The sequence below is a fragment of the Sebastes umbrosus genome, chromosome 24 (genome assembly GCF_015220745.1).
Source record: "Sebastes umbrosus isolate fSebUmb1 chromosome 24, fSebUmb1.pri, whole genome shotgun sequence".
Taxonomy (NCBI): domain Eukaryota; kingdom Metazoa; phylum Chordata; class Actinopteri; order Perciformes; family Sebastidae; genus Sebastes; species Sebastes umbrosus.
The window spans coordinates 14,522,968-14,543,630 of NC_051292.1; the positions used below are offsets into that span (position 1 = coordinate 14,522,968).

The following is a 20,663-nucleotide window of genomic DNA, read 5'->3' on the forward strand; positions in this document are numbered from 1 at the left end:
TTTATAAATACTTTGTAAACCATCTATAAACATCATTTCGATAGTTAGGTAATACTACACTCAGTGGTTAATAATTGGTTTCTGGTCCATCTATCTTTGTAATGTTTATAACTGTTTTACAAACAATTTCTTAAAAGTTTACAAATTATTTGGTAATCATTAACAAATAATTAATACAGTATATAAACTGTTATGTGTGCAACAATAAACTGTTAATAAATAGTTCATCAGAATGTAATTGTTATTGTCTCTTATCAGCTATTTATTTACACAAACTAATGATAAAATAACATACATAATAGTATAAAAATGTCATTGTTTATTAACAGTAAAATAACTTAACTAAAGTTTCATCAACTATCAATTTACCATTTATTAATGATGGTTAATTGCCACTTGTGCCAACAGTGCTCCTGTTTAGCAACATTTACATTGGATTATTAATACTGATGCATTCATTTGCAGCATTTTTCACTAAAGAATACATAATATTTTAGCGGCAGATCTTTTATTTTTGAATGAAATAAAATCTGCAAAATGTATCTCCTTTTTATTTTTAATTTATTTGAGTGAATTTGAAGTATAAAGTCGTATAAGATGGAAACACTCTTGTACGTTAGTAAGGTAAAGACACCTGTAATTAGGTATTATGGTTATCAAATTTCCAAAACTTCTTGGATGGAAACCAGATGATGCAGACATGAGAGAGGGCAGAGGTGACAGAGAGAGAACAGATGTGTTATGCAGACGAAGTGGACAGAACGAACAACAGACAGTAGCGCAGAGTCAAAGCTGGTGTTGGTGAGCCGCTCCGGTCCCAGAGAGTTCCACCACACCCATCCAGACACTTTGTTTCCTCCCCTGGGAAAGAGATCACTGGCCTGTTTGGCATCAACATCCTGCTTCACACTCGCTCCGGCACATTTATCCCAAACCAGCAGCAGCTCTGTTAAACTGCAGTCCTCAGCGATTCACCATCATCTATCATTTATTGGCCAGCAAGCAGCTGACTGATTTTTAGTTCCATAAGTTTACAACACTGGAAGAAATAGACATTTTGTAGCTACTTTTCTGTTACTTTGCTGCTCGCTACTGTACACTCATTCCCCCACTTGTAGATTCCCATTCAAACCATGTACAGTAGCTGTACAACCCACTGTGAGCCGTATCCAAAAAGCCTTAATCAAAACGGTGTTTGCTGCACACTTAATGACTCATTACTGGACTGATTTCAATAAGCCATCTTATTATTTTTTCATTACGCATTTAAAACATTTGGAAAGCATGTGCAGATTATCACTCAAACATAAATAATGGATGACACATAGCAGTGTGAGAGTGAATTGTGCAGCACACCTACATTTCTGGTGAACATTGTTTTCTTATACTGCTGCCAAAAGCTGCACCACTGCACTCCCAGCTGACCCCAGTCCAAATGTCAAAGTAGACTCCTTACTATTACTGTACTGCTGCATTATTAATAGCATTATTTATTACTCGCATGGCAATATCATCACAAATGTCTATATTGCAGCTGTTAATTTGTTTTTCCTCACCAAAATTTAGCACAAGTTTGGAGTGTTATTTAGCCAGTTTTGATGAAGCCTTTTTGGATATGGCTCACAGTGGCTCGTACAGCTATTGTACTGTACGTGGTTTGGGTGGAAATCTACTAGTAGTGGAATAAGTGTATTTTTCGGTCAACACCAAACTGGTAAAACCATTTCTTTATGGACATGGCTTTGTGTGCGGAGGGCAAGACAGAGACCAACGTGTTAAATCAACCCGTTCACACTCCCAACTCGTCAAATACCGTCGTTTGGTAACAGTCGGTGACCAACCGGGCTTTCCAATAGCTCCGATGTAAACTCACCTGTGGCGTTATTGGACGGTCAGACCAAGTGACGTAGTATTAATAGCGTGAGTCCGTTCAGCCAATTAGACTGTTGTCAGGCTATTAAATAGGCGTTATCAGTCGCTATAAGCCCCATAGATGTGGGTCAATAGGGGCCTTCTACACCCACTAGTAGGTTGTATCATCTATTCACATGGTAGATCACCAAAAGAAGGTATAAAAGAACACGACAGCGACCTCTAGTGACCGAAGTAATTATGACAGGAGCAGAAGCGGAAGTCAGGCGCTGTAGTATAGACAGTGTGAAACTCCATAAGAGGTGAAGGTCGGGGACGATGGATGGGAAACCATCAAAACACAATGTTTTTCCCTAAACTTAACTAGGTGTTTTTTTTTTTTTGCCTAAACCTAAAGAAGTTGTAGTTTTGATGTCTAAACCTAAAGAAGTTGTAGTTTTGATGTCTGAACCTAAAGAAGTTGTAGTTTTGATGTCTAAACCTAAAGTTATAGTTTTGTTGTCTAAACCTAAAGAAGTTGTAGTTTTGATGTCTAAACCTAAAGTTATAGTTCTGTTGTCTAAACCTAAAGAAGTTGTAGTTTTGTTGCCTAAACCTAAATAAGTTGTAGTTTTAATGTCTAAACCTAAAGAAGCCTTTTTGCGTTCAAAACCTGACGTTTCATTCAGTTTTACAACATGTTAGAACTCGTCGCTTTTAAGTTTCACTTTCACTTTTATAACGTAGTAGGCCCCTACTGACCCACATCTATGGTGCTTATAGCGACTGATAACGCCTATTTAATGGCCTGATAACAGTCGAATTGGGTGGTCCGTTGAGGGCGGGCGAGAGAGGTGATGGGTCGCATCAGTCTTTAGTCACATGACTCATCAGTATCGTCAGCCTCGTGAGTCACTAGTCACGGGAGTTTCTAGTCAGTCAACCACAACCGTTTCCTAACCCTAACTAAGTGGTTGTGCAGCTTAAACCTAACTTCCTGAGAAAATGGAAGTTTATTTTGAAAGGACACAATGCATGTAACAAGCGTACTGTATATTGACACGCTGTCCCTGATCTGTCCAAAAGAAACGCAAGCGGGGTACCCCGTACGTCGGCCTCCGATGCCGAGGGGCGCTGACCAAGCTGCGGTATTTGACGAGTTGAGAGTGAGAATGTGTTGTATAAATTCAGACATTTTTACTCCGACAACCCAGCAGATTATTACTAGAGTTTGAATGTGGTGCCACATATTCAAACAGCTGATTTTGGAAGGACAATTAACTTTTAATTGATGACTGATTCTCCCACTTGTTTGACATTAACAAGCTGCGTTTCCCACGACAGCCGCTGCATCGCTGAAACCAAGTCAACCATTCCACCACAGACATCATAAAAGTTTAATCTCTCGCCGTCTCGGCTCTTTCTCCTCCGCCATCAATCTCCCCTCTCACCTCCATCCCTCCTCTCTCTCCTTCTCCTCTTCACCTGTCATCATCTCTCTGTCTGTCTTCCTCTCGCTGTTTTCCCCCTTTCTCTCTTTCAAGGTGGATTAGGTGTTTTTCTTGCTGTAAAGAGCAGATAGCCAGAGGCGACCCAGCCCTGGATCAAACGCTTCCTGGCAAATGACTCTTAGCGTTTGTTTTCACCTGCTCCGAGCACCAGGCGGGTGGGGTTTAACTGCATCAGGACACCTCGGATAACGTCACAGGAAAAGCTGAGCATGGCTAGTTTTAAGCAAACTTTAAATTTCATAATATTTCCTTCCTTTATTTCCATGAAAAGCTCTCTTCCTCCCTGAGTCCCAGGTGGTGGTAGTATGGTGTTGATGTAAGGAGGTGGTGACAGCGCCGCTTTGATGATGACAGATGAGGGAGGAGGCAGATAATAGCCGCTGTCAGTAACTCTCTTTTTTTCCCCTCCCGCCTTTCCTCTCCGTCTCTCGTTTTATTGCCATCTGACTTGTTCCTCGCACTCCCCATTTGTCTGCTTCATCTCACTCTTCATTTCCCCCCTCTTCATCTTTCTGTACATCTTTATATATATATATATATATATATATATATATATATATATATATATATATATATATATATATATATATATATATATATATATATATATATATATATATATATATATATATATATATATCTTTACACCTCCCCACTTCCTTTTTTATCTTTCCTTCTAAATCTACACCGTCTTTCTCCCTCTCCTTGTCTCTGACTCCCAGAGGGAAAAGGCCTGCAGTTTCTCTCCACTCTCAGAGAGCTGATGAAGGAGGGGGGGGGGGTTTGATGTGGCCATTAAACAGAGTGAGATAATAATATTACCAGCCATTACTCCAGTGAGCTCACTCCATCCTGCTGCGATTCGGCGCGGTAGCATGACACTGACCTCTTCTTAACTCAGCTCTAATGGCCAGTGCCAGTGGATCAAATTTGTGATTTGGTCAATTTTTTTTTCTTTCTTTCTTTTTTTTTTTTTTTTTTTACAGCACTTTCATTCAGAGGTTCTGTCTCAATTTATCGGTCAATTTTTATTCCGACGCTCACAAATTTCAGGCGGTGACTGAAAGAATGAGAATTTGTGTACTCCTTGCTGAGAGGTGACTACATCTCCCAGCATGCCTGGCAGGGCCCAGGGATCCCCAGAAACAAGCAGTGATGAAGTTAACCATGAAAAGAACATCTGCTTGCTAACCCTTTTTGCCTAAACCTACAGAAGTTGTAGTTTTGTTGCCTAAACCTAAAGAAGTTGTAGTTTTGATGTTAAAACATGAAAAAGTTGTAGTTTTGTAGCCTAAACCTAAAGAAGTTGTAGTTTTGATGTCAAAACATGAAAAAGTTGTAGTTTTGTTGCCTAAACCTAAAGAAGTTGTAGTTTTGTTGCCTAAACCTAAAGAAGCCTTGTTCAAAACGTGACGTTTCATTCAGTTTTACAACATGTTAAAACTCGTTGCTTTTAAGTTTCACTTTCACTTTTATAACGTAGTAGGCCCCTATTGACCCACATCTATGGTGCTTATAGCGACTGATAACGCCTATTTAATGGCCTGATAACAGTTGAATCGGGTGGTTTGTTGAGGGCGAGCAGGAGAGATGACAGGTCGCATCAGATTTTAGTCACATGACTCATCGGTATCGTCAGTCTTGTGAGTCGCTAGTTACGTGAGTTGCTAGTCAGCCAACCACGACCATTTCCTAACCCTGACTAAGTGGTTGTGCAGGCTAAAACTAACTTCCTGAGAAAACGGTTTATTTATAGGACACTATGCATGTAACAAGCATATATTGACACACTGTGAAAAGACCATCTGCTTGCTTTGCTGCCTTTAAGACTCTAACCTGAGCATGTGACTACAAAATGGATGGATGAGCGGATGAACGGACAGATGGATGGTGATTAGGTGGATGCTGAACATCAACTGATAGTGCTTTGTGTGTGTGCAATATATTAAAGGGATAGTTTGGATGTTCTGAAGTGGTGTGGTATGAGGAACTTATCCATAGTCAGTGTATTACCTACAGTAGATGACGGTCGGCACACGTTGTTCGCAATTTGAGGGTTACCTTCTATACACGACCGCGTTAGCCTCTGGCTAGCAGTAGTCAAAATCTTCATGTAATATAAATGCTACAACTCCTCAATTTCTGCACAAACGTCCACTGTACATTCACTAGATATTCTCAGAGCTAAACTAACTATTCTGCAGTGTGGAGTGAGCGCGTTCACGTCTAGAGGTGGAACGAGTACGCGAGAACGCGCGCTCTGTCTGAGTGAAGGCGAGCAGGCAGCGGAGGAGCGACAGCGGCCACACGCGAGCGCGCATATGCGAGCGTGCATGTGTCCTGACCCGGTACATTTATATGCTTAAAAAGTTACAAACAGTCCCTTTAAGGGTACGCTACATTTAGAATATTTTCACTGGTTCACCTTGCCGTGAGACAGCCGTTTCCCAAAAGAGGAACTGAAGCCGTTATATCCATCTTGGCTTTCTTGAAAGACACCAGGCTCTATTGAAAAAAACTGTAGTTTCACCTCGCAGAACAACATAGGAGTTGCTGGTCTACCGCTGCCTCGATCAGTTAGTTTCTTTGTGTTATTGTGCAACTTTGGTGAACTAACCCTTTAAAACACCAAAGTCACATAATATGACAAACAAACTAACCGATCGAGGCAGCGTAGACCAGCAACTCCTGTGTTCTGAGAGGTAAAATTACATTGTCTGGTGGCTTTGACGAGAGCATAGAAAACGGCTGATTGATTATTATTGATTTTAGGTGTCTAAAATATGTTTTGCTGCTGCCCCTGTTCACAGCAGTACATTACTTTGCTCCCGTACTATAACTCCTGTCTGTTTCTCCAAATTGGAGGCGTTCTGACCGCCATCTACTGAAGGTAATACACTGACTATGGATAAGTACCTCATACAACGCCACTTCAAAAACACCCAAACTATCCCTTTAAATTGGTCAGTTATATTATTTCTATTACTGAGGGACTTTTCATGTCGGAAAAGCATTGCTCTTTGCCAATCTTAGGTTTACTAGAGAGCAAAACCAATTATTACTATATAACTTTATCTACTTTATTGAAGTAGTAACCCAATTTTATAGCTAATACTCCTTTTGAAGAGCTCTTTTTTCAGCCTTCAGCTGCAATTACTGTATAGTGCAGCTCAAGGCAAACATGAAATTGTTTATTTTTCAAAGTACGCCCACACAACTATACTGCTCCACGGAAAAAAATTGACCTGCGATGGTATTTTCTGTCTAGTACAATTTCAGTAGCAGTCAAAGCTGTAAGGTTATTCTCTTGTGGCCTATCAATTTTTTTGGGGTTCTTTGTGCCAAAATGTCTGCTGATATAATCATAATATTTAGTGCAGCACTTTCTCCTCTTAATCATGCCTTGTGATTAAAATGCTTGCAATAATGTGCTCCTCCAGGAAAAACCTGCTCGCCGTCTGTGGTACCACTGAGAAGTAAATACTGTTCATTATCCAAATTATCATTAAAAAGTAGAATCCATTTCTTTATGCTCGTGAGCCTGTGCGGCTGCTGGTTAGCACCTTCATTTTATTTTGCGGGGAGAAGAGGGAGTTTCTAACCTCCCTCTCATGTTTTTTTTCTTTTACTGCTTGTAGAGATGTAAAAAATGAAGTGCCGCCGTAGTAACGCTGTTACCCGACCCTTCATTATCAAATTTATTTTTCAAAGATCTGCAAAATCTCTGAAGAGTTTCTCTGATTAATTCTGTTCTTGGTGTTTGCCGCCATACGGCGCTGATTGAAGACAACTCGGAGGACATTTGAGAGCAGGGATCATCCCCTCTGCTTCTTTCATCCCCTTCAGCTTCACTCAAATGCTCGAGCAGTAAGAGAGAGGGTCCTGCTGGGAATTTCACAAGCCCACTTAGTAATCTTGATAAAGTGGCAGGTTGGCAGGATAGCGGGGTGGGATTGTTGATGCTTAGAAGGAGTACAAACTAAAGTTGTGGTTAGATAATCCCGTTCCAGAACTAATAATATGCAGCGTACAAACAACTGCAGTCATTTCGTTGCGTAATATGCAATACTATAGAGTCTACTTGAGTATTATTATGTAGTGTGGGCGCTGCCACAACAACAAAAGCAATGAGATGTAAATGTGAGTGAACATAGCTGAGCATACACATACACAATGCATGCAGAGCGAAGGCTCATGGGAAATCAATCACGGCATCTCACTATCATCACAGCGCTACTACGCCGTCATGGTAACAGTGACACTAAATTGCGGAGACACGTTGACAAGAATCACTGGAGCGAAGATGCCACTATCACCATTCAACTACTTCCCATGATGACAACAATACCACGTTGCTATGGTAACAGGATGCCATGCTTCTATGACAGTTTCTAGGGGCTCATTCGTTTTGGTTTCCTTCCTTCCTTCCTTAGTGAGATTGCTGTTTTGTTTTTTTTAAATAGAAGTGACTCTTGCACTTTTTCAAACATAAGACTGACGTGTTAAATTGTTATCACATTCATATCATGTCAGAAAGGGGCTTTAGTGACATTATTAAAGGACTCTATTCCGTGACATGAAGTTCGCCTGTATTAATTCCCTATTGGATGCAAACAAATCGCTTCACAAGGCATTGTGGGAGGTGAGGTGACACTGAACCAGCAATGTGAAAAAAAGGGAGGGTTCAGTAGTTTAAAAGAAATGTATGCAGCAAAAGTAGTTGAAATTCACTGAGAAGGGTCTAACTGCAGAGCTCCAGGCTCGGGCATACCTCCTCCGTCTGATCATTTCCAGTCACAAGCTTGGAGAAGGAAGTGAGGTCTGAAATTGTGTACGCCAGAGACGATCATCAGGATAGAGAGCCGAAGTCCCGCCCCTTCCAGTGGACCATCATGGGACCTTATTTCGGAAAAAATATGCACGGTACTCAACTAACGGCAAAGTCCAACTGGATACATAATTGTATCGTCTGCGTATATCTAAAAAACTGCTCCATGACATGATTCGGGGAAGTCATTTGCAGTATATATAAACTGTAGATGTTAGTCATGAAATAATTATCTGTCAGCACTTCCATTTCCATTCAGATAATGGTGCTTTTTACCTTAAAAAAATAAAAAAATTACATGTTTATGTCAAGACTATCATCTATGACCCAGCAGCAACCAGAGTCTAGAGTAAACAGTACGTAAGTGACTGTTATAGAGAGGCGAAGTCACACCCCTTCCGGTGGACCACCGTGGGACCATATTTCGGAAACAATATGAACAGTAGTCAACGGCGAGAGGCAAATCATTTGTTGATTCCGTTTGAGTTGCACCATGAATCACTCATGGTTCGTGATGTTTCTCAATTTAAAAGATAATTTTAAGGTTGTATTATTTACCTTGGTGTCATTGGTGGAGGTCATGTGTTAACTATATATTATATATATATATATATATATATACACCTTGCACACTGAGTCTGATGCGTTTTATTATTCTACTTGTTGCAAAAATGATGATGATTGATTATGATGAAAGTTTATCATGCCATTTTGGAAGATGACATTTGCACGGACGGTGGCTCTGAGTGGTCAAACAACCCTCTTTTGCCTTTGGACGGATACAAAAAACAGAAAAATCTAACCTGAGGTTGTATTTATTTTTAAACGTACGACAATATCGGTGACTTTCCACCTTAACAAACGTGATAACACAAGTGATTTTCTCCCATGGGTTCCTGGCGATGGAGATGGGTCCCATTGCCGGAGGTGCCTGAGCCTGGAGCTCTGCAGAGGGACGCTATTGAATTTGCCTCGTGACTCCACAGACAATCAAGAAATTTTTGCAGGGGTGCGACAGGAAGTTTAATCTTTACCTGTCGTGGATAAATGTCAGTTTGAAGGACATGAAGCTTAATTGCTTCAACCTAATCTTACTCTATGAATAAATGAGAAAGTTGCAAAAAATACCAAAAACAATGAACCACAGCAGTGTCACAGGCAAACCATAGTAACAGCAATAAAAACAGCGACGGCAGGGAGAAATGAAACGACGCGTGTGTGTGTGTCTAACCTGCTGGGAGAAGCGCTGCTGGGTCTGGATCTGGTAGTGCTCCTCCGTCGTCACCAGGGCGACGCTGGCCTTGGTCACGGTCGTCCGCGGCAGCGTCTCCACCTCCTTGATTGCTTCCATGGAAACAATTTGGGGAAGCACCTGGAAGAGTGATGTCACGTACATGATGACGCTCTTCTTGTCAGGGTGAGGCACCGCCACATCTGAAGAGCAGGAAGCGAGAGAAATAAAAGTTAATTTCAAAATGCAAGGATAAACCCGTTTGAGAAGAACGTTTTTGTATTTAGGGGAGCCGAAAACATAGTTTTAGTCACAAAATATCAATTCAAAATAGCATTTTGAAAATGGAAGCAGATGTCCTCAGTGGAATCTATCCTCTAAATTAAATGACAATTTCACAATAAAAGCATGGCCCAGGATTTTCAAAATAAATCCACTCTGAGGTCTCTTTTAGGTGAGAAAAACGGAAAAAACGGAGAGAAAAAGATCCCATTTTAAAATGTAGACGCCTTTGTATTAGTAAGACCCACAGACAAACACAGATTCCTTGCTTTGTAGATAAAAAAAGACAAAGAAAGTCTTGAAAGAATGAAAACAATCAAGTTGAAATGATTGGTCAATTAGGTGACTGACAGAAACAAAACAAGATTTCTGAAAATTGACTTCGGCTTTAGAAAATTTCAAGGGACAAAAGTGGATTAATCAAGAAAATAATTGTCAAAATCGCCACTGTTAACTCCTTATATTTCCCATAGCATCAGTGTGTGTCTGCTCTGAATCGTACTGCTAAATTAAGTCAGAAGTCAAAGTTTTCCAACAGGTGGAGGAGAGATATAACAGAGTGGCGATTTCAGGAAGGGTGGCGAAAGAGCCTGTGGTCCGGCCAGTCAGCCCCGGGGCAAAACTAATAGAGACGGATCACAGCGGTGGGCGAGACACAGCAGATAAATGAATGCCAGAAGAGATAGAGAGATGATGGAAGAAAGAGGGGTGTGCTAAGGGAGAGGAGGCTGACAGCAGAAGGCGGAGGGAAGAGAGACAGACAGAGGAAGAAATGGAGAGCTAATGAGCTGATGGTGGCGGGTGTGTTAACAGAGTGATGTGTGGAGTGCGGTTAGCTCACGACTGCGAGGATAATGAACAGGAGAAAGGGGGAAGATGACGACGGAGAGGACGAGGCAGAGAGGGAAAAAAATAGCCCGATACAAAGTAACAGAAATGAGTGTGTGTGTGCCGGGAAAGATATGTGTGTCGGCGGATAGACAGATAAAGCTAGAGTCATATTTTTGGCCGTGGAATACTGATTTATCAGCATCACGGAGGAATTCGGAGGATGCTGTTGTTTGTCTGAGGAAGACAAACCGCTCCGTAAATAACGCCACCGTCTGCAAGTGTGTGTCCAAGTGTGTGTGCACATTCCTCACTTGTCTAGTCCAGTCTGTTTTTCTATCCCATCATCTCTATTTTAATCGTTTCACCACAGCTACTACGTGTGTGCATACCTATGAGGCTCTGCAGGTGTCTGTGTGTACTGGAGTGTGTGTTTGCATGTGTGGATATATGTGTCTGGTTGTGTGAATTCTTCCTAGTCTGAGTTGAAAGAAAAATACCCGTTTCATTAGAATGAACGGCGATGAAAATGACCGTTATTATTAAACCTCCTTCACAACATGAACACACACACACTGTCAGTGCCCGATCCGTCCCGCACGTACACGCACAGCACAAACCGCCAGCCTGTGACCTCACGACAGCTGCAGCAGAAATGGAAAATGACTCCCAGGTCAACGAGGTAAACTTTGTTGTATTAACATTACCAGTTAATTAACTGTTTAATGTTAACGGTTAACGTTACAGATAACGCTCGCTAACGAGTCAGCAGCCGACGTTTGCATTTACAGTGAGTGAGCTGACGATAACGTCACGTTAACGGGGAGTCAAAACTCTGCAATGTTAACCTACTTACTCCTCTTCGTCTCCCTTAAGGGTAATAAGGCTGGTTTAGGTTAGGGTTAGGGTTAGGCCTTTAGTTGTGATGGTGGCTAGGGAATGTGTTATGTCAATGAGTGTCCTCACAAAGATAGAAGTACAGGAATGTGTGTCTATGTGTGTGCGTGTGTGTGTGTGTGCCCTGCAGTGATTACATCTGTCTCTGTAAACACACACAGTGGAAATGTCATTAGTTTGAAATTAAAATAGCTTCTCAAATGATCGCCTGGAAAATATTTGGTTTCCACAGTGATATTGAACTTATGACTGAGAAATTATATTCTTGTACAAAACAACAATCGACTGTATATATATATATAAATTCATGGTTCGGTTCATATCACGGTTTTTGGGTCACGGTTTTCAGTTTCGGTTCGGTACATTTATGTTACAGGTCATGTTCTGATTTCAACATGCTTTTCATTTATTTGGCAAAAATAAGTTAACAAATGTTTGCCTTAACAAAAGTATGGCTTACATAAAGAACATAAACACGTCTTCATTGTCAAATCTTAATTGAAAGAATAGTTCTTATATTTGATTTTTTTAAATGTTCGAAATAAAAAGCTAAATTATCAAAAAATGACGTTGACATATGTTACTTTCGTTACATAACGTACTTAACTAACGCCACCTTCATACGTTATGTAACAAACTTATTTTATACTTATTTACTTCTTTTAACCCAAACCACAACCAACTCCTAAACCTAACAAAGTAGTTTTGTTGCCTAAACAACACGTTCTGCACTGCAGGGGCTTTTCGTAAGATATCATACAATCTGTTGTATGAGGATACGTTGGTGTGCACCGGTGCGCGTCATTCATGGCTTATCGCTCTTTGTCCTGTATGTCTTCTGCACAGGACTTGTTAAAAAGCTAATCCTGAAAATACAAAGGGAAATACTTTTGTGCAGGATGTGTGTGTGTGTGTGTATGTGTTTGGATGTAAATAGGAATGACCGGTGAGGTTATTGGTTCCTTCCAAATGGCGTCAAGCTGTCTATATAATGAGCCTGCTGATGCTGGTGTGGCAGAATAGCAGTACAGGCAGCCTCATTTCTCACATCAGCCACACACTAATGGCTTTTCCTTACTGTGACCTTACAAACTGTAATGTGGTTTTGTCAGGTTTTATATCTAACAGCTCCCGAACCCCCCATGGCCGTACACCTACCCTAGTCAAAAGAACATTGTCAACACAAAGAATATCCATCACTACAGTGTGGTTTGAATACTTTGCTTTCAGCTTTGGTGATAATCCCTCTTCATTCATTCCTTCCAACAAGAGAGTGAAAGAAGAAAGAGACAAAGAAAAGAAAAGGGAACATGGCTGAAGTTTATGATTACCCCCAAAGTATCCATCGTGGTTTGAAGCCGAGCATTAAAACTGTTGTCGATATCACAGACAATGTGCTGTTTCAAAAGAGTACACATCAAACAAGCGTCCAACTTCCTAAATCCTGACAGCTCTTCTTCGCTGAGATATGAGCCACACAAACCTCCGACAAACACAACTTGAAATCCTTTAAAGCACGAGAGAATGTTCGAAAAAGCCCAAGTGAGGGGGGTTAATGGTGTTTTGAGCATTGATGCACGGCATAATAATGATACACTTTCACCCCATTTGCTCGAAACTTGTGATTGTTTATAGTGAGATCAATGGAAATTCATCTGCCATAATGTGTCGTTTCAAGGCTTAAGCAAGCTGCGAGGGATTACAACGTTCCCTATCGCGCTGGCTCGAAGCCTGAACACAGCACTCACAACGGTGGTGGGGGGGATTAAAGAGGAATACCATGTGATTTTGATTTCACATACAATCAAGACCGTTACAAAAAGCCCATTCATACATGTACGTGGTGAGATTTTGAGAAAATGGATAAAATATTGCAACCATAGAGAGGTAAACATTTGACTCTAAATAGAAAAAGTTAATTCCCTGGTAATATCACATGAATTTTCATTTAATTATGATAGCAAATGCACACATAGAAAAAGGAAATCCTATAGCAATGTGTGTTGTATTTAATTTTATTTTCTTTGATTTGATTTATTTGGGCATAATAAATCTTCCATAACATCACAGCTCCTATATCTTATATTGCTAACGCTGCTTACTCTGTATTGTTATTGTTACTTATTGTTTATTGCGTGGGTACATGCCTATGTAAATAAAACAGCACATGGTTTCAGTAACAGTTTTGCCTTTAAACTAAAACCTTGATTAGATTCCCAAACGGACGTGTGCACGGACAGCTGCAGACACCACGGACATGTAGTAGTTCTGTTAAGGCTGTCCGTTTGGAGGACGCTTTCCACCGCTTAGCTACCACTTGTAGCATAGTGGTCGCGCCGCGGCACTCAGTTGTCCCCACAGAGCTTACCCGTACACCCTCTGATGATGGAATTTACATCACACGGACCCTCGCCGACCTTGGAAAGTATAATTTCGGGTTAAGACCGTAGGGTCAAGGTATAATTAGCATTAGCTTCTAACGCTAGCATTACTCGCCCTACAGACGATACTCTTTCTCTGATTGGCTAGCACTTGCTGCCTTCGTTGGTTGGGTTGTTTAGGTTTAGGCATGGTGAGTAAGATTGGTTTGGGTTAGAGTAAGAATATGAGGGTAAGAGGCAGGATCGTATCATCAGCATATCTAATGACTTCGCTGCTCATTTTGAGGATTGCTAATGCAATGTAAATGTCACACAGCGCTGTAAATTGTAGCCCAACATTTGTCGTTTTGTTTTGTCGTTTTGTTTTCAAAATTTAAGCAACATTTTTAAAGAATTCTATCTATAAACCAAATGCTAAATATACCGGGTGTTGAACAGTCTTGGATGAGCAGATTTGGTGACAATAGCACAAAATTACTAACACATATTTTGGTACAATATGGCTAAAAGAATGTAAACCCAATGGTGGTCAGTATGAACATCCTCCTTTGAAAAACATTTTTCTTTAATATTATTTGTCTTCTATATAACTGAAAGATTACATTTTAATCATTTAAATTATTTAGGTTTAGCTTTCGATTAGAATAGTGAGAGAAGAAAAATTCTAAAAGAATAAATGTAATAAAGATTAAAGATATTGTCCTCTGATGAGGGTGGAGGTATTTTTTTAAATCATGCTATTAGTAAAATTTGGAGATACAAACTTGCAGGACTGAGGCCCTTTCACTTACCTTGATTGATCACTTTACCTTCAACCAAATCGACCTCTGTAGTTATTTTCAAAGAGCCAATATTGCTGGAGGTTTTCTGAGTGTAGTAAATCTACGTCTATATTTGCAAAAAATACCACCAACATTTTTCACTGCCCACCAAATGACCCAGGTCAGCTTTGCTCACTTTACCCCATGCCTGACAGTTTTGATTAAGAGTCTGTATACTGATCTTAGGTCAGCAGCAACCCTGGCAGTGATGGATGCCACAAAGGTCAACAAATGCTGTGTGAATATAATCGGTAGGAGGCATCTCTGCTGTTATTTTAAGACAAAATCAAAAGGACTTGTGGAGCAGGTGAGACATTTTTTTGCCAACCTATCGGCCCGTTTGTGCATCGATGATCAAGTCCTTGTGCCAAGGTGACCGCAGTTATCACCACGGCAACACCCAATCACAGCATCACACATCATTTTCAAGTGGGCCAATTACGGTGCATGATTGGAAGGCGTGAAATACGGTGAGTGCCGTAACTCACCTCGAATATTCTTCTCTGGAATTATTGGTGTGTGTGTGTGTGTGTGTGTGTGTTAGTTACCCTCAGGGTCCAGCAGTCTCTCTATCCCCAGGTGTTGTTCTGCCTTATTAAAGGCGTGTTCCAGTCTGTCGATCGCAGACGTCTTCTTCTCCACTGAGCTCCAATCAAAAAGCTCAGGTCTGCGGAGGCAAAAAAAGAGAAATCAGCAGGGATCACGTACCCACTGCATCTCTATTTGAATTCACCCGAGAAGAGAAATATCCCAAGTATTTAGTAGATCATGTCCCTGGTTGATCTATGCAAACACGTCAGCGTATGTTGTTGTGAACGGAGACATTCTACTAAGTAAAAGGGCTGACATTGTAGTAATAAAAAACTTTTTATTATATAGCCTCAATTAATTTTCTTAAAAATGAAATACGCTGTAATTAACTCACTTCAGCTGATGCAGTCAGGTTTATTTTTGGAACTACTTTAAGTCAGCAAGCATGTATTCATCTCCCGTGCACTGGTTCTTAGCTGTACACACTCTCCAGTCAACCACCTTTAAAGGTCCCATATCATGCTCATTTTCAGGTTCATACTTGTATTTTGTGTTTCTACTAGAACATGTTTACATGCTGTAATGTTATTTTCCTCATACTGCCTGTCTGAATATGCCTGTATTTACCCTCTGTCTGAAACGCTCCGTTTTAGTGCCTTTCAACGGAATTGCGTTGCTAGGCAACATTTGGGTCCATGTTTACTTCCTGTCAGCTGATGTTATTTACATACACTGCAACAGGAAATAAACTGGGACATATTTAGAATGTTTACGTTTAAAACCATGTAAAGGTCTAAATATTGTATATTTGTGACATCACAAATGGACAGAAATCCTAATGGCCTGTTTCAAACGCACACTTTCTGAATACGGGCTGTGTTTTTCTCCGTATATTGAGCGTTTTGATAGTTTAACAGTATTTATATAGCACTTAAACCTGCTTTATAATATAAAAGACCTGAAAATCTAATTATTTACAATATGGGACCTTTAAACAGTGACAGTAGACCGTAATGATTCAAAATAGTATGTTTATTAATTTCATTTCAACATTTACTCTGTGAAAGCTGCTGTTATTCCACTATTAGTGTACAGAATGCCGTTGGCACGGAGCCCCGAGCAAATGATCTGCAGGGTGATGGTGATCTCCCACTCTGTATTCCTGTAAGGACACTATGAACAGATGTTCATGCTAGCTAACCATGATTTAATTCATAATTACATGAGTCCAGACCTGAGACCCAAACTCTCCCGGGTATCCATAGAGGCAGATTAACACCGTTTCACCTCTACAAAGCTATTTATCCATCTATTCATCAGGCTGTCAAACATTATCCATTCACTGATTCGCTGACTTATTTACTCGATCGTTCTAGTGCCGTCAAAGTTAACGCGATAATAACACATCAACGCAAAATCGTTTTAACGCCGTAAAGATTTCTACGAGGCATTAACACAACTGATCTTTCGGAGGTTGTAGCGGGCTCCAAATGCTCCAAACTCGGCGAATAAATATATACATACATTTGCATAAAGCAAGCATATTTGTCCAATCCCATGTTGATAAGAGTATTAAATATTTGACAAATCTCCCTTTAAGGTTAATTTTGAACAGATATAAAATGTGCGATTCATTTGCGATTAATAATTTAATCCATTAACAGCCCTAGTAACTTGTTCCTTTAGTGCAGTTTTTCTATATAATATGACAACTTCACTGCACTAGATATGGAAGTATGTTAGATATACAGGCTCTCTAGCAGGAATATGCAGCTTTTTGTGTCCACAGATTAACTGATTAGGTTTAAACAAAGAGCATTCTTGTAGTTGGCTTCCTGTAGCAGTGCGTCACTACTAGTTGGCTGGCACTATCCAACATATTCTGTCTTTTTCCCTGTCACCCTTTACATTTCTTTTTTTTTTTCCTTTTCGGAGTATTTAGTGCTAATGGTTTGATGTTCCACCCCCGTGTATATCCATTTAATAAAAATGTGTGAACAAGATCATAATTCAGGCAGCCAAATAAATCTCCCTCTGTACCTCTCTGACATTGTCTTGTCTATGCACTCTTCCTTTGTGTCTATTTTCTTTCTATCTCTCTCTCTGCTAACTCACACACACACACACTACCCATTTTACAGTACCTGTGGCTGTGGATGAGGGCATTGAAGGCCAATCCATCATTCCAGCTACTGGAGAAGTTAACCACATTGACCTGAGGACAGAGATAATGGACATTAAAGGGCCAACCTGTGAATGCAGTATGACACCCACTGTTGAAACGCTGTCGCCCCAATACTGGTTTCCATTTCCATGGGTGTTTATTAGATTATAGACATCTTTTCTCTCTCTCTCTGGGCTTTCAATATATGGAGTGACAGACAACGATAACTAACAATGGGTTTTAAATGTAATACAAAGCGACATGGAGCCCTGGAAGTACTGAGAAGACACAAAATCAACCAACATCGTCGGCTGAAATGACGACTCTCTCTAAAAGATTTTAGTAGTGGTAGCTAGCTTAATTTAACTGTAAGTTGGTTGAAAATGAGTAGACTTTGTGATGTTACCGGTCAACACTACGGGTCTTCACGTGTCCACCCGAACCCTAGGGTCCGAGACCCAACCTGGGACCCGTACAGGTTCAGATCAAGGGTTTAAATCCCGTTCCATTACGGCAGGCCAGGGTCTTTTTAACATTATCTGTAATAAAGTGCTACAGGAATGAGTCCTAAAACCCGGAAATAAGTTCGCATTTTAGCACTTCCGGTTCCCTCGTCTCGAAGTCTTTCAATTTTTGGACCCGTGTAGACCTCTATTACATAAACTAAGAAAAAGAAGTTTGGAAATCTGTGTTTGGTGGATTATTTCTCTGTTATACAATGTTAATTGTTAATGTATTTTACATCGTTGGAAAGCCTGTTTATTTACCTTCGCAATGATGTCCAACTTGTAAGGATCATGCATTTGTGGGATGAGCAGCACAGCTGATTATGTGGGGAGCGCCCAAGAAAAATGTGCCAAAATGCTCTGGCAATGGTAAACAGTGTATTCTCGTGTTGGCTCTTATTTTGAGTTGTTTGGTGGATTGGATGTGAAGGTAAACAAACAGGCTTTCCAACGATCTAAAGTACAATGCCAAATAGCATTGTAACAACAGAGAAATAATCCAACAAACACATATTTCCAGAACTTTTTTCCCCCGAGTTTACATGACATTGTGCTAAAAGACTCAGGCTGAAGCCACATGTTTTGACTTATTACTTACATGTGAAAAAGCTTTAAAGATGAATAACTAACAGATGAGTTTTTGTGTGTAAGTGTAATGCTAAAATCCCATAAAGGACAGAGACGCTACCATTAGTCTAATCTCAGCTATAGTAGCATCTCGTCACCCTCCAAACTCTTTAGATACCAAGTACCACTCTTAGTTCGTCTTTTAATTCATTATCTTAATCTCATGCACGTTATAATGAGAGTCATTTAGGATCAATTATTCCTGATTAAGAAATTAAGACTACACTTTTCAAGTCGTGCACCTGGGAAAATCTGCGGGTGAAACAAACTATCAAATGCCATATGCTATCCAAAAGTGGCATACGCTGTGTTGTGAGTGCTCTTAGCAGTTTTCGCTGAGATGCTTCAACACAGTAGAGAACAATTCAAGCCAAAAGGAATAAAATGAAATGGAGAAAAAAAAAACAGCTGGCAACAGAACAAACCTCTACAAATACTGAATACTCCAAAGGAATCCAAAGACATCATGCCTACTGCGGAAATTTTAACTTAATTGGATTCTTTTTTTTTTACCCTGAAAACATATTTTGAAGACTCCGGCCCAAGTCTCTCTGTCTTTTAGTTTCATACTTAGGGCTATAAAATGATAATCATCTCATGGCAGTAATCCCAGATCTGGATCGCCACCAAAACCAATCCATCATTCCTTGGCCCAAAGCCTATCTGTCCACTAGATTTCATGAAAATCCGTTCATGAGGGGTTTCAGATATCCAGTCGGACGTAGACAGGCAAGTCTTTGGCCGTGGTGAAAACATTCTATACCACTGAAGAAGACTCATCAGACTTGAAGCCATTGCTTTAAATGAAGAAAGACATTTGCATGGTCAGTTAATCAGACAGCTATTTTTTACGGCATCGCAGGACTACAGGAGAGACTGCTGTAGAAGAGAGCTACGGCGACGGTGGATGCAGTGTGACAGCCTGTGGATTGAGGATAAGACTGAAGTGAGGAGTTAATGTAACAGACCTGAGGATACTGGCGCGTGTTCTGACGAACCCAACTCAGCAGAATCTTCTCACTGTTGGTCTGCTGTAGGCCCGCCATCACATCCTTCATCACATCCTTTACCTGCACACAAACACAAAACAGATTATGTATGCACACACATAGAGTCAATGTAGGTATTTTACACAAGACATACAGTGGAAAGCTGTGCTAGAGTGGGTTCAGGGAGGAATGACAATGTAGAGGGATTCAAAATGTTAAGTTTGTCCAGTGATTGGCTTTAGAGGAAAGTACATTGGGATCATCCTCCAAGAAGCATGAGAGCTTGACCAATTTCCAATCTGCACATTAGATTACAACATTATTATGACATTACATGCAAAGTTGCAAATATAAGGGGCGTCCAAGAAGGAAGGGGTTAATATCAGAGCTGTCAAAGTTAACGCGTTAATGCAAATTTGTTTTAACGCCACTAATGTCTTTAACACGTTGACACAACTTACGATTTTTAGGGTTGTAGCGGGCTCAGTTTTAAAGCTAGAGTGAAGATACTGGTATCATATAAAACTACAAAACCTAAAGAATCCATTGGTACCAACCATGTCATACTAGCTTGTCAAGAAAGAGGTTAAATAATGCTCCGAATGTATGCCAAATCTTGGCGAGGAAAAACTGTCATGGCCATTTTCAAAGGGGTCCCTTGACCTCTGACCTCCAGATATGTGAATGTAAATGGGTTCTATGGGTACCCACGAGTCTCCCCTTTACAGACATGCCCACTTTATGATAATCACATGCAGTTTGGGGCAAGTCATAGTCAAGTCAGCACACTGACAGCTGTTGTTGCCTGTTGGGCTGCAGTTTGCCATGTTATGATTGGAGCATATTGTTTTATGCTAAATGCAGTACCTGTGAGGGTTTCTGGACAATATCTGTCATTGTTTTATGTTGTTAATTGATTTACAATAATAAATATATACATACATTCGCATAAAGCAGCATATTTGTCCACTCCCATGTTGATAACAGTATTAAATACTTGACAAATCTCCCTTTAAGGTACAGATAAAACAATGTGTGATTAATTTGCGATTAATGACGGTTAACTATGGACAATCATGCGATTAAATACGCTAATAGATTGACAGCCTTAAATAAGTTAAACCAACTAGTATTTCTGGTAGGGTAGCAAAGTTTAATCGACTAGCCAACTAATCGCTCACATCCCTAGTATTGTACGTACACACTGTGTGCTCAA

At 40.3% G+C, this 20,663-nt stretch overlaps 1 protein-coding gene across 8 annotated transcripts in view; it reads right to left on the minus strand.

Moving 5' to 3' along the window:
* Nucleotides 1-20,663, minus strand: part of dmd (dystrophin) — a 309,740-nt gene that overhangs the window by 166,109 nt on the left and 122,968 nt on the right. For all 8 annotated transcript variants that reach the window (XM_037762036.1, XM_037762033.1, XM_037762039.1 and 5 more), the window contains exons 6-9: nt 19,427-19,528; nt 17,306-17,376; nt 15,179-15,297; nt 9,422-9,624 (exon numbers count right to left, since the gene is read on the minus strand). In XM_037762036.1, the coding sequence (XP_037617964.1) occupies nt 9,422-9,624; nt 15,179-15,297; nt 17,306-17,376; nt 19,427-19,528 (495 nt within the window). The remainder of the gene's footprint in view (nt 1-9,421; nt 9,625-15,178; nt 15,298-17,305; nt 17,377-19,426; nt 19,529-20,663) is intronic.